The sequence below is a fragment of the Rhea americana genome, unplaced genomic scaffold, assembly GCF_003343005.1.
Source record: "Rhea americana isolate MKP2758 unplaced genomic scaffold, rheAme1 scaffold_4, whole genome shotgun sequence".
NCBI classification, from domain to species: Eukaryota; Metazoa; Chordata; class Aves; order Rheiformes; family Rheidae; genus Rhea; species Rhea americana.
This window is the reverse complement of record NW_028186534.1, coordinates 9815295-9830245: the sequence shown is the minus strand read 5'-3', so window position 1 is coordinate 9830245 and position 14951 is coordinate 9815295. Positions and strand designations below refer to the sequence as shown.

Here is a 14951-nt window from a genome sequence, read left to right as displayed (position 1 = left end):
TGTACTACAGTGTCTGACTACCTGTTAAATTTGTCTTTAGGTGCCTTTTTATCCTTTAGTGTTCAGTTGTAATGGAGGGAAAAATGAACTTGAATTAGTTTAGACTTGTATGAGTTATTTTGAAAAATCAGTTATATAGTGTTGAAATGTGAAAAGGCATTTTTCTTGTGTAAAGTCAAAGCAGAAARCCTTCAGAGGTTCATATTAAAGAGTTATTTTTAGGCTATGCTATCAATACAAGGATAATTGTTTTTATAAGACATTCATTTATATAAGTAGTATTTTAATGCATATATTCTAATTACCGTTTAACAAAATGTATCCTTATTTCTTTTAGATCACATTTACATAAGTCCCATTTCAGTGTCTATAAGGTATACTTAAATTGCTTTTGTTGTTGTTCTTTTGTTTCAGAAATATGCAAAAAATGCTTTACAAACGCTGGAATATAAAAAGCAAAAATGTGGTGGCAGCTAGTGGATGTAAAGCAAAAGTTAATAAATATCACTGAATGTTAAATATTTCTGTTAAACTTATTGTTAAGTATGACATAAGGTGTATATACTTAATATTTTTTATAAGTATTTGTTAATATGGTATCTAGAATAATACTTATGTGGGCATCTATTAGTGAGAGAAATTTACATTAATTTCTAGTTGCATACTATRTAGCTGCGTCTATGAGCGTGGAGTTTACTTATGAGCGTGGAGTTTTTTCTTTTGAATATGACAATGCTAAATACTTAGGAGAAAGAGGATGCTGTAAACAACCAGGACTAAATGAGACTATAGAATCCTTAGATGGGATATAACCATGGCACAGAGATTAGTCTAATGCGTTTAGGAAAAAATGCTAYGAGTTTAATATCCTTAAAGGATGAAAATTTGCATTTCACATTTAGTCTCCACCAGCTCTTGTCCACTTTTGCCTTATCGTATTATTGCTAATCAAGTGTGAGAGAGTCTGAGCATCAGCTATTTTTTCCGTATTTTATGCTGAAAAACTTGCTTTTTGAGGTGACAGTATGTTTGAATGCCTAAGTCCAATCCAACATATGAGTAACTTTTGATTTCTGTGTAGGGAAAAGTTCAGAACAGAAACCTGAAAACTACTACTTTTCTTAATATAACTGCAGGTCATGTTGTGTGAGTAGTTGAAACAATTTCAAACAAAATTTCCAATTACCCTTACATAACTTTGAGATATTTCATTAATGCACTCACAAAATTATTCTCTGTGCCTGTTTGACAGGGATGATGTCTACAACTTTAACTTCAGTGGGTTTGATGAGCCTACAATAAAGCTTGGAGTAAGTYTGTCGTATCCTTAGCTTGTGTATATGAATAACTTCATAATTTTCAAATGTATAATCATATACACTATCTTAAAGTTCTGGCCACTTAAATCTTTTACAATATTTCCTGAAATAAAAGAGCTTATATTATAATAAGTAGCATAAATCTATTATCCTAAAAGTAGTAAAAATTGCCTTCCATCCTCCCTCTAAAGACACTTCTGCTCAGATGTTAAAATGAAAAAGGACAAAGTTGTGCTTTTTATCACTGAGAAGAGCTTACTGAGTGGAAGAAGGCAGTGGATGAAGTGACTGGAAACTAATCTATAAAGCTTGAGATATGAAAGCTTCAGTCAGTTCCTGCTGGTTTTTACTACCAGCTCTTCTTTTAAATAATTCCTGAGATAGAAGTTAATCATCATTCTAAGTTTGTTTTAAAGAGTATCTTGAATGAAAATTTTCAGATGTTTCTCACTTTATTTTCTACATTTTCAGGTCCAAGAATTGCATGTTACTGAACTGAGTGTTAATACAAATCCAACCAAAAAGGGGTAGGGATATTATATTGTGTCCTAGTCCATTCCAGTTGTCATCCAGAACAATACCATTTATATTCCCCAGTGTTCCATTATGCCAGTCCAGGGGATGTATGAGTGATGACAAAGTCAAGATGTTACCACTTTTAATAAATGTAGTTGCCATGGTATCCTGGGCTATTTCAAAGTTTTTTCTGCGGGGAAACTTACCCATAACCTGATAAAAATGAAATAGTTTGTTTCATGAAAGAGACAGCTTTAGTTCTCTAAATGGACTACTACAGGGATATGACCTTCTGCAAATGGAGGTCTATTTTTTCAGTAATGACCAACTTGTAAGAGGACAGTTGTGTTGTTGCTGTGTGTCCTTGCTTGTCTCTAGAAAATAAGTTAATTCTTTAGGCCTTTAGGTGAACAGATATTCCTAAAATGGATGTGAAAACTAAAGGCAATAGATTCATTTAAATCTTTAATCCGCATATGTGAATAGCAGAAAGATTTAGGAAAAAAATATTTAATGATTTTGATGTTTTCTTCAAAGGTGTTTTTTCTCTTGTTTTCTTTTTTCTTTTAATTAAGGAATCCAGATGAAAATAAAACCAGTGCTGAAAAGAAAAGAGAAAAAGAAGTAAGGCTCAGATTTTTGTGGGTCAGCTTTATCTGYTCTTCCTGCCTTTAAATACTACGTGTGTAAGTGAAAGGTATATTCTTAAAAGGTCTTTTGTTTTTTATAGACTAAAAACAATCGAAACAAGAAGCATCTCTTCAGTGACACAGATACAGACCACAGAGCTGATGAAAGTGTGACAGACATTAGTTGGCTACAAGAATCAAATAGAAAATCTAAACCACAGTTAATTGATTACAGTAGAAGTAAAAACTTAGGGAAATCAATAAGCACAGAAAAAAGTAAGACTTTTTTCATATTCCTTAAGAATGCTATGTTAAATTTAACCACATTTACTAACTGTATAGTGTATAATGTGTTGTTAAATGTACAATGCCATTTTTGTTGTTTTATCTCCAAACACGAGGAATGTTAGCATTAGTTCTCATAATCATTTATTAATGTTAATTTCCCCCAAAAATCTGTATTTTTCAATGTGGAAAATTACTAGGAGGCAGGGGAACGAGGTGGTTGTTTTAAGAAAAAGCTTTTACTTTTTAAATAATGCACTGAAAGCAGTTTACTGAATCGGTAGGTTTTGGGGAATAAAAGTGGATCCATAATCTTACTGCTAAAATTGTAAATGTCAAATATCTGATTATTATGCTGCTTCTTCTAATACTGTTTGTCGTAACAGCAGGTAAATTCTCTGAACCTGCATGCCAGATGGATTCATCTAAAGGAGAAAATATAAAAAAGAAAAAGGTAAATGTAAACTTGCAACTTAACTTGTAATATTATATATAATATAGATTATATTATAATTATTATTAATTATATATGTATTATATATAATATAATAAATAACTTAYCATAGGAACTTTTTAAATTATTTTGCATAAATAAATGCAATTGCTTCATGCTTATTTCAAATCATTTATTAAATCCCGTTAGTTATTTTCAGATTAGTATATTCTTTTTGTAGTATTTAGCTTGTATTTCACTGATAATACTAGCTGTGAGTTAGAATGATTATTGTACTTTGAGGATTTTGTAATTTTTATTATTTAGAATCATTGATTATGACTATTTACTGCTTAATAGCCATCTGCTCTGTTGAATATGTCATTAGCTTTTCAGTGAGGATTTTAATTTGGGTAATATGCTTAACTGCATTGTAATAGCTTTAAGACTGTATATTTTTTGATTAACATAGTTGACATACTACAACTCTGAAAAGAAAAATATAAATGATTATATTAATAAATAATTGGAAAATATTGTAAACCTGTTAAAATTGAGTATAATAAATGACAGGTGATTTTGAACATCTTAATGGAAGATGGTTGTAAGCCATTTTAAAAACAAAAACTAAGATCCCCAAAAGTCTCTTAAGTAATAATTATTCAAATCTATTTAATGTTAGTAATTTAAAACTATTTATATACATTTAATATAAATTGTCAATATGAAGATAAGGTCACCACATGTAGATATCGATGGTAGTGTCTAGTCCACATAAATCAAAACAGAAGAGAGTTTCAAACATCCCGGGAAGTTGCTAACAGACTGACGCTGGAGATGTGGAAGCTTGGAAAGCAGTTGTTTTGTGTAGAGTACTTTCAAAAAGTAGGAGGAAAGAGGTGTAATCCCTCAGTCTGAGAGTCTTTGTACTCAAATCTTAGGTCTCTAACCTCAGGTCTCTTAGGTACTTTTGATGAGAACGTTCTCTGTTCCTTTTCTGAAAGTTTGCCACTGCACAGAGAGAGTGGTAGCAGTTAATGATGTAGAGGGGGCACAGAGAGAAAGGAAGACCAGTTCTAGTCTAGTTGCTAAGGGAATCAGTTTGGAGGAGACAGTCAAGGATGCCAGTTCCCCCTCACTAGGCAGGATACTTTTAGTTTTGTTCTATTGAGCTGAAGTCCAATTGCAATCTAATGTAAATGTGTTCACACTTTAGAGAACAGGGTTTGGAAACCCACTTCAGCTTTAATCCAGCTGAAAGTTGGCCTTTACTTTGACTGTTCTGTTTCTGTTGACTTTTGCATTCCTGACAGCACTGTCGTATCTACACTAAGAATCTTCCCAGAATACTTAAGAGGCTGATGACTTAAAGCACAAATCTCAAAGTTCTCATGTCGTTATGCAGGAGACAGGGAATGCCACTGCTATGCCTACCACCTCACCTTTGTGGTATTGGTGCAAGTACTTAGCATTTTCTGCTAGTCTCTTCAACAGTTTATGGAAAGAGGTGCTCACCTAGCATAAACTGTAGATCACACTACCTCTCCAAGGTCTTTAGRAGGTTGGTCTTTCCACCAGTTTAGACACTACTTTGGAGAGACCTAGATATTCTCCTGCTGAGCTTTTGTGCATGCATGTAGATGAATTTTTGATTTTTTTTTTGTGCAAAATGAATTTCATTTGGAGTAGGGCAAAATTAAATGAGGAATTCATATTTGTATGCTTAGACCAACATTAAAAAACTTCAGGACTTTTGAAGAATTGCCAACAGAGATCCATGGAATAACTTTTACCATAATAATCCCTATTATATAGCTTCCCATTTAACTCTTTGACATAATTAGCTGGTTTCCTAGGCTCTTTTTTGACCTTTTACTTTACCACRACTGACACTTCTGTTTCTTGGATTTATTAGTCTAGCTTGTTTTAATCTGGAGAATAAGGAAAACAATGTTTTCACTAATGAATTAACTCAGAGTTTGTCAAACATTTAGTTTTACTTGCTGTATTTTTGCCTTGCATATGTCCGTTAAACTCAGTGCAGATACATTACAATGACATTTGATCCTCTGTATTATGTAAAAAGCAGCAGAACTGAACGTACTGTGTTAGTTGAAATACAGAATTTCAAGTAAGTGAGCAATTACCTGCCAYTTATTCTGGTAGTTATTCTGATATAAATTGAAGGTATTTTTGTTCTTCCAAAGATAGCTAAATGTAAAAAACAAAGTTCCAGAACTGATGAAATGATAGAACATACCACCAGACCTAAACGACCTCGAAGAGCTGCATTAGCGAAAAATTACAAGGAACCTTCTAGTTCAGAGTCAGAGAGTGAAAGGAAGTCTTCAGYATGTCCCTCTAAGAAAGAGAAATCAAAAGCATGGGTAAGTAGTTACACTATATTCCTAAAAACCCATTTCTACAGTGTCTTCCAAAGTATATTCTGAGATTTGTATACTCTCCAATTTGAGTGCCCAAAATGAACAAGTTGAACTGAATTTTCTGTAGTATTTTTAGTTTCTAGTACTCTCCATTTTAAATATGAGTAGTTACCAGCTAGAGAAAAACAGTTCTAAATAAAAGTCTAAGCCTTAAATCTAGCAATAGTATTTCAGTTTCTATTTATGAAATTTATTCTGCTCCATAGAACTACTGTGTCCTTTGTTTAAAAAAATTTGAAAATGTCTATGCTAATGGGAGATTTTAGTCGATCCAAGTGTGTTCTTTGAGATGACAATGATGTGATTTTGATAACACTATGTCTATTGTGTGTGAAAAGAAAATGCTGACTTCGGAGCGGATGAGTATGTCAATATACTTGGTAAATATCTGAATAGGTATTTTTATTTTTCTCTAAACTAAGCAATGACATAGGGTGCTAAAATATTTTCATTCTTTAGCATACCCTTTTAATACATATAGAAAAGTCTGTAAACTTCACTGATTAATTCCTGGAGCACTAGGAGTTGTCTCCAATGGTAAAGAAATTTATAAAAGTAGAAATTTGGATACTGAATCATACAAATTAAATGTTTATTAACATTAGAATATCTGATATCCTTGGGAATTTAAATAGTTCTAATGATCTTCCTTTTGGGGCCTTCTCTTTGTTCAACTGTATATGTAGATAATACCTTCTTTACGTGTTTACACACTTTTGTATGTTTGAAAGTAATGTTTTTCTAAATGTTGTATTTTAATAGGAACATATAAATGGGCAAAACAAAAATGATAGCCAGCGGAAGGAACTACAGAATGTTATATCAGTGGAGCCAAAAAAGAGAGTAACAGACTATACACATAAAACAYTTACTAAATCAAAGGATTCTGCAAATCAAAAAGAAGTTGAAATGCCTTCAGATGAAAGTTCTGCATCTCTTGAGGCAATGAGATGTACGTATTCTGGCGGTAATTTTTTGAGGTACTGTATAGAAAGTTGGTGGCTAAATGAGGATTGTCACAGTAATACACATTTGTTTATTTCATACTCTTAAAATATGAAATATCTCATAATTCAATGTGTATACCTCATAATTTAAGAAAACATGCTAAGATATCACTAACATTCTTTATGATTTGTATGGTTATTTGACACCAACATAGTATAGAAGTGCAATAGGTAAGTTAAAGTAGGCTGTTAGAGTTAATCTGGTAGCTGTTAAAATAGTGTGGAGGGTGCAAACAGTTTAAGCATGGCAAGAATAGTACCACTGTTCAGTACAGTCAAGTTTTGCACRTTTGTGACCTCTAAATACTCAGAGTAGGGATGATTAGCAATATAGGGCTTGAACATGCTATTTTTCCTTTCATTCCTCATGCTCACAGTTAAGCAACTGTTTTCTAGGTGCTGAAAGAATATCAGAGGGAGATTTTACTCAAGAGCATATTTCTAGTGAAAGATCGCCTGGGCTTCAGGAGTTAACACCAGAAAAACTGGAAACTTTAAACTTTGGGAAAGGAATCTCTCCCAGCAATCTCTGTCCACAAAAAAAGAATATTGAAGCTGTTCATCTAAATCGGTCCCCTGGGGCTATTGTTAAAAAGTTAACATTAGAAAATAAAAGTTTCTCATCTGTTTTAACTGCAGCATCTTTGGTAAGACTATAAARCTATTCTACTACTATTTCAATATTTGTGTTTCAAATAAAGTTGTTCCATTCAGCTGAGTCTTGAAATAGCTTTTTAAAGTATTTTTTGTCCAAAGCAGATTTGAATTCGAGTAGTGGATGATAATTACTCACTCTGTTTTAATACAACCTTAACAGACCATTTCTCGCAGAGCAGTCAGACCAATCTGAGTTATTTTCTCAGGAGATGATAGTTTCGTTATGAAAAAGGTGTTTTTTCTTTGATATATGCAGGACACTTTATCAAAATGGAAGCAAGCAAAAAAACAGCTTTGATGTGTGAAATATCCATAAGGCAAAATTTTCAATTATATCTAACCAAAGCTGCTTGCTCATGATTGAAGAGATAAATAATGATGTTATTTCAGAAACCCAAGAGGAAATAGAAAACATTTTTTTCCAACCATGATGTGTTAATATTTTTTTCTAATAARCAGAATGATCATTGAGTTGCATATATTTTTTTTCAGAGGGACTGTGTTAGCTGAAAATGTCCTGTATATTATATAAAGCATCTCAARCTAGAAGGGAACCATGAGTTCCACCCATACACTGGACATAACTGAAGTGGTATTTTCAATTTTTACTTGCTGTAAAAATGCCAAGTATGTACTTCTTGACACTTTTATGTGGTTAGTGTTGATCGAGTTGCACCAACAGAAGCTTGTAAATTGTATAGGGATTTTAGGTGGTCTACAGAAGTTAGGATAATCTGAAAGAGYTTTAAATTGATTTCCTACATCCCTCTCCATAGTAAAGCTCTGAATACCATGTTTTCTTCACTGATCTGTTGAATGTTTTTTTTTATCACAGAAGGGGAGCATTAAATTGAGTACATGTAAAGTTTTCAAAAACAAACTTGGCAATGTAGGATTTATATTTCAGAGATTCAATTTAGGTAGTATTTGTCAGTTGCTCAAAGCTTCTCTCATAAAGGTACAAATGAACTAGAAATTATGTGAATACTGTTGTGCAGCATGAATGCTAAATGGGATTTACAGAAGAGCTTAAACCAGACTTCATTAGGAATTTCTGCAGACAGAAGAAAGCTTTGGCAGTGTGCCTCATGCTGGTTCTTGGACAACATTCATAGTGGGATTTCTTTGTGGAAATGTATCTTTTTTTTAACCTCATAATTTCAAAGAATTCTAAATATTTTTCGTTCTTCTTACGCTAAATGTGCATCTTTTTTCCTCCTGCTGYCATTTTTAATCTTTCAATTGAATACCATAGTTCATTGTGGTTCTTTAATCTATTAAGTGCAGTACAATTTTGTACATCTCTTCTCAATTATAGTTTTGTTATTCGTTAATTTTTAGCTCAGCTTAACTCCAATAACCACATATAAAACTCTTAGTGAAAAACATGCAGAGGGATCTGTAACTGAAACATGCGATGCTAATGAAGATTCGAGTCTTAGGAACTGCTCTTCAGAGAAACTTTCTGCTGAAGGAAAGCAACAAGATATCACTAAACCTGTCATCAAAAGTAAAGAAGTACGTTACTACATCCCTCATTCTGAAAAGAGCTGCAGTTTTTCRTGAATTTTATTCACTTTACAGTTGGTATCACTGTCTTATATAAAATTTATCTTAAAATTATCTTAATTTATATCTTATTTTATATTATTATAAACATATCTTACATATCTTAAATATTTATCTTTATCATGTGGATATAAAGAAAAAATTGTCTCAACAAAACCAGTTATAATTAATATCTTAACAGGTGACTTTCTTTTTTTACTTCCAATAATAAATAAAAATTTTCACAAATCAGAGAACTGTGAAGTTTTCATGCAGAAATTCTCAATGTGCTAATGTGCTCTCGTAGCGTTAAAGTACTACTTAGTATAGCAATTATCGTAGTATTGGCAAATGAACTGCTATCCCTTCAAACAGATTCTCATGAATATTTATTCTAGTAAAACAAAAGTGCTAACAACTCCTTTAAGGAATAGTTTTCCTTTTGCACTAAGAAACAGTTGGATTTCATTGGTCATTTGACTTCTTGCTATCATTACTTGTTAATATGATGAAGGATCTGTTCTTTTTTCTCTTACCTAGTGAGAATATGCCTTTTGAATAAAATTCATGTAGTAATTTTTCCTTGCTGTGACTGTGTTCATGTTTGTAGACTGAAGAAAAGCAACATAAACATGGATTTCTGATGAAGACTTCTGAAGGGCTTATTATCTTGGAAGCTAATATACATTGAACTTTTTTTTAGGATTATTTGCCACCATCACCATTATCCGTTTCCAGTGGAAGTAAAGTACAGTCCTGGTGTGAAGAACCTTGTGGCCCCATACATGAGTCTGGTACAGACATTTAATTTAAGACAAAAGGTTTCTAATGTGTCTGTAATATTTAATAAAAGCATTTCTTTGGTATATAAATACAGCTCAAGTTTTTAAACATATTTGTTATTACTCTATTTTTATTCTTTTTCTAACCTAATACTGTTCTTTCAGATTAATCAATGTTTTTGCACTGCTTTAAATACCCCACTGTCTATGTAAACTGAAAATCTGCCTCCAAAATACAGTAGCTCTCTAAGGAAGAGTTAATGTCAGTTGGAGTGTTTCCTGATCTAAAACAGTGGGAAATAGGATTACTGGGAAAATAAGGCTTGGTGTGAGTGTGTGTATTTAGGGAATCAGTCTTTCATGGACCAGGAAGACTTGCATTCCACTGAAAACCTGTTGTTCGTTTATCTCAAGGACCCATGCCTATTCAACATGCCCTCTACGAATGCAATGTTCATGCTCGTTGATTTTTATATGGTACTGGAACTTCAAAGCCAGGACAYGTACTCCTAGACTTTTGATCTGAAGGGAAGATAATCTCTTTATCTTTCAATGACATTGTTTTAAATAATCTTAAAATTAAGCATTGTCTTCATGTTTATTAAAGGACCAACTATACATACATATCACAAACGACGGTACTACAGTGATATAGAAAGCAATTCTGATGAAGTAGAAACAAACRAAGAAGAGAAAAAGAAAGGAGACAGAACAACAAAGCTGCTGCCCAGAAAATTATTTAAAACAGATGATGATACTACTTACAGAGGTTAGTTATGGAGTTAAAGTTAATATTTAAATATAGTTGTGCAAAAGTTTAAAATAACAATTTAAAAGTATTAATAAAAAAGATAGTAACCATAAAAAGCATTTTACATATAAAAGAGAGAAATACTACATACAKATAGACTGTCTCTATTTAAAAAGTCAGAAACGTGAAAATAGAAACTGATCTCAGCCATTTAATTGAGGAAACTAAACTTTATATTACAATAGCTGATTGAGGTAACTAAACTTTATATTGCAACAGCTGACTGAGGCCCCTGTTGTAACTACAGATAAGATGCTTTTAAATATGATATTCCTACTTTTTAATAATGAATTGTGACATAMATTTTTTTTTAAGTGTCTGAAAGCATGTCCACTCTATCTGTAAATGATCTGTCTGTTTTGGATGGAGAAATTTGGGAACCTGGTTGCTCAACTATCAGTATATGTCAGAAGCTCCAAGCAGAATTTACTAGGAAAATCCAGGCAAGACTTTTCACATACAATATTAATTATATGTGTGGGTACATATGAATAGTAATGTATATTACACTACAGAATTTGCTTAAAACAACATGGAAATAGCTAAGCACATACAAGCTTAAGAAAYTACAGACTTCTGGTTGCTTTTTAAGCCTTTTTCAATTCCTTCTACATAATCATTTACTCTTTCTTTTTGAGATCTGCCTTATTTTTTATCTTATCTTATGGGATACAAGCTTACTTACCTAACATAATGAGTATACGACATTTTGCTTTTCAAATGATCAAACTTGTGAATATAACTTATTTATAAAAAGGGAAGTATGAGCCCAAATAATGCTTTCACTCCCGTATGACAGCTGCAGTCACACATCACTTGCTAGATTTTCTGAAAATAGAGATGGTATACATCAATTTTTCAAACAGTTTATATTCTACYTAAAACAAAATTTTGACCAAAATATGAACTTAGATTTATAAATCTATCATTAAAAAATATTTTTTTAAATGAGAAGGAGATAATGTAATAAATGTAACACTTATGCTCAGTGTACCGTCAGTGATAATGTATCAACTACTGTAATTATTTAGTAACAGGTTTTTATTAAAGTGAAAATTACCTGAAACTAATACTAAAATATATTCTTCTAGAGCCGTTCGAGGAGAATGGATCATTTTACTAAGCAATCACTAAGAGCTGCCCACCACCATTTGGCAACAATGAGTTATCAGCTTCATGAATGCAGGTCTGTAACAAAAAATTTACTTTAAAACACATATAAAAATGCAACAAATACCTTCTAAATGTAACTTACTTTGTTTTGATAGGATCAGGCAGCTGGACAAATTTCATTTTGCTATCATTGAGGAGCTTGAGAATTTTGAGAAAGATTCTCAGTCTTTGAAAAATATGGAAAAAGAATTCTTGGTTTGTACTGTTATTATTTTATCATGAAGGGAAACATTGTTAGAGGAAGATTTTTTTCCTATATAATCTTTAAATTATTAATTCTGATTAAACATGCATTTATTATCTTGCTTCACAAAAAGCAAGTATATGTATTAGTCATACATATACACTAGATCAAATTTTAAATACATTATTTCTAATGTCAAAATTGGCTTATGCTACGTCCTTAGAATTTCTAGGTCATCATTGTATGTTTTTTTTTTTTTTCTTTTTAGGCTAAACTACAACTTTAAATGGTCTGGTTACACCATCTTTTTTCATCTAACCTTTTTTTCTTCAGGCATACCATGTAGGCATTTGAAACAGATTTGCTCTATGTTCAAAGACAAGGCAGTTGACATTATGTATCTGCTACTTGCTATGAAGTAAAATCAGTATAAAAATACTCATGTCAACGTAAGACTGTTTCTTCCTCCCCCATCCCTCGATCCCTTAAGGCATGGCTTGATTTTTTTTATTTTTTTTTTCTTTTAACCACACTAAAATGATATGCAAAGTCTGGTTTAAATGTCATGGATAGTCTGCTCCATGGTTTTGAAACAGTTATACGGAACAGAYTTTTGGTGAAACTCATTCCATGCAAACAGACCTCCTGAAGTTCCTTATCCTGCTGAACTAATTTTTTTCCTGCCCCCGCCTTTTATTTTCTTTTTCTTTTRAGCATTTGTAGTGACTTTATAACTGCTATGCATTCTATGCTGAGTCTGTGATAGCAAGTTAATTTACTCATATTAGATACCAGTTTCCATTTAGAAAATCTTATTTCCTGCTGATCATTTCCTATTTATTTTTTTTGTTCTAGAATTTTACGAAAAAACATGCACATACTTTTAGTACATACATGAAAAATGAGCAACAGAGGTTAGTAGACTTCATGAAAGCTGGTTTTAGATTTGTGTTCTGTGTTCATTCAAGGCATGAATAGGGCCAAGTAATATTCTCTGTGTGATTGTTCTCTTCCAYAAAGAAGAGATAATATTCATTAGATGAGAAAAACTATGTGATTGTAAAAATGTAATTAGTATTCATCCAAATGTCTAAACATCTACTGCAATATTCCAGAGTAATAATGACCATAGTATTTATCCATGCATCTAAGTACTGATACACTGCAAATGAAGGGATGCATGTTATGCRTGGAACGTTTATATGTAGCAAAGTAGTTTGAACTGCATTTTATTTTCTTAGAATTCAGATTCTTAAAACTTCATTTGAAGAAAACATCCACCGCACCATTGATTACGAAGAACATATTTTTACTTCTGAGGTATGACAAACCTTCGTCTCTTTGCTGGTTTTGATCATTTTTTATTTCATTTTATGCTAACAGATAGCAGTATTAACTCTTTTTCGAGGAACATCTTTTTTCTCAGCATTGTATTAATGCTTAGATATTTCTGCAATTTTTTGTTATCATAAAATATCCTTTAATGTAGCAGTATTCAGCCTTTTATTGSTAAGCTTCACCCACTAAAAGATTTGTGAATTATTTGGAAAATTATTGTGAGGTTTATACTGTATTCTGTGGCTTTCTTTACCAGTGTTAATTATCCAAGAAAGAACAAATTAGACACAAACCTCTCTTTCCTTAGACTAGTGCATGCTTGTGCATCTCTCTATCTGTCAGTTATAAATCATTTAGGAAWGTAATTGCCTTCTTGAAAATGTGTTACTGATTGTGAACAGGGAAAAAAACAGTCAGTGTAAGTATATTTTATAGATGCATCTGATGAAAGAAGATATGAAAGGACTTCAAGAGAAACTTCTTAAAGAAATGGTAAATGAAGTTAGCTTCATTTTTATTTTTTAAAAAAGCATAGATGTTTGCACATTGACTTACTAAAAATTAGTTTCTCATACACTATCAAAAGTGTAAGTGAGATAAAATGCAAATATCACTGACATTTTGTACTCTAAACTTATCTGATTGAGATAAGATAGATATGGATGTATTAGTTCTAGGTCTTAATATACTGAATATTAACATGGAAAGAGAAAGTACAATACTTCAAGTATGTCAAAGTAACGTATTATATGCTGGTAGTATTTAAAGTATTATAAYTTAAAAAAAAATACTTTCTTTAAAGTGTGTGATAAATGTAATGCTTTTTGCACAGCAAGAAGAGGAACTTTTTAATGTTCGCAGAGGATTGCAGACACTATTTCTATCAGAAGACAGAAAATTCTAATGTAGTGATTTTGGATACTTTCCTGATGTTCAAGATGAATATAAACACTCTTCTAATGTGAAATTTTACAACTGGGTTTTTTTTGGGTTTTTTTTTTTTGTTTTTTTTTAACTCAAAGCAAACTACTGTAATGAAAGCATGTTCTCCTTAATAAGATTAAAGATTTCTTCTTCTTTTAGAGATATTTGAGATTATTTCACTGAATCTGCTAAAATGCAGTATGTAAATTTTTGAATTTTTAGCGAGGTGCTATATTTGTAGGAGTTTTTGAAGGAATATTTGGAGGATTTTTTTTAGTTTATTTAACTGACTTTCAGAGAAAAGTAGTCACTTCCAACCCATGTTTTGGGTCTAGGTATACCCAAATTCATGWTTGGGTCTGTATATTTTGTCTGATCCAGGATATGGTCATAAATTACTTACTTAGGGATCAAATAGCAGGTCTGAGAGCTCTATCCTATTAATCTGTGGCATTAGACTTTAGTAGGAGTTTATAACAGAAAATAAAATTGTAAAGAGGGGTGGTTGAACTATGTTGCAAATATTTGTATTAAATGTTTCAGGAAAAATGTTTTGTCTGTCTCATTTTTACAGAACCATATCATTACAATTTTGCTTTAAATCAGTAATACATTTTCGCACTCTTGTCACAGAAAATCTATTTTTAGCAAGTACTTCATGTACGACAAAAAGATATCAGACAACAAGAAGGCCTTATGCCTGTAGCTTGTAAATATATCCTACATACTAATATCATCTATTCTACATGCCTAGATTTCAGAAGATTTCCTATGAGAACAACCTGTGAGTCATAATTTACTCTTCTCCATTGCTGTCAGGTAGTAACTAGGATGTTTCCTCTGAATATCTAAGACATGCAACTTCTAAGCTAGTATTTCTCTTAATTTTCTTTTATATTAG

General features: G+C 31.9%; 1 protein-coding gene across 1 annotated transcript in view; it reads left to right on the top strand.

Annotated features, from left to right (window-relative positions):
• The window catches only part of SYCP2 (synaptonemal complex protein 2), a 31192-nt gene extending 17162 nt beyond the window's left edge, over positions 1–14030 (top strand). The window contains exons 24-43 of the mRNA XM_085313892.1: positions 338–374; positions 1082–1146; positions 1253–1310; positions 1791–1846; positions 2411–2459; positions 2566–2740; positions 3136–3203; positions 5390–5569; positions 6389–6593; positions 7048–7280; positions 8632–8808; positions 9542–9632; positions 10228–10389; positions 10747–10874; positions 11523–11617; positions 11700–11799; positions 12644–12702; positions 13030–13108; positions 13562–13618; positions 13959–14030. Coding sequence (XP_085170018.1) covers positions 338–374; positions 1082–1146; positions 1253–1310; positions 1791–1846; positions 2411–2459; positions 2566–2740; positions 3136–3203; positions 5390–5569; positions 6389–6593; positions 7048–7280; positions 8632–8808; positions 9542–9632; positions 10228–10389; positions 10747–10874; positions 11523–11617; positions 11700–11799; positions 12644–12702; positions 13030–13108; positions 13562–13618; positions 13959–14030 — 2146 coding nt within the window. The remainder of the gene's footprint in view (positions 1–337; positions 375–1081; positions 1147–1252; positions 1311–1790; positions 1847–2410; positions 2460–2565; positions 2741–3135; positions 3204–5389; positions 5570–6388; positions 6594–7047; positions 7281–8631; positions 8809–9541; positions 9633–10227; positions 10390–10746; positions 10875–11522; positions 11618–11699; positions 11800–12643; positions 12703–13029; positions 13109–13561; positions 13619–13958) is intronic.
• Positions 14031–14951: the final 921 nt, after the last annotated feature.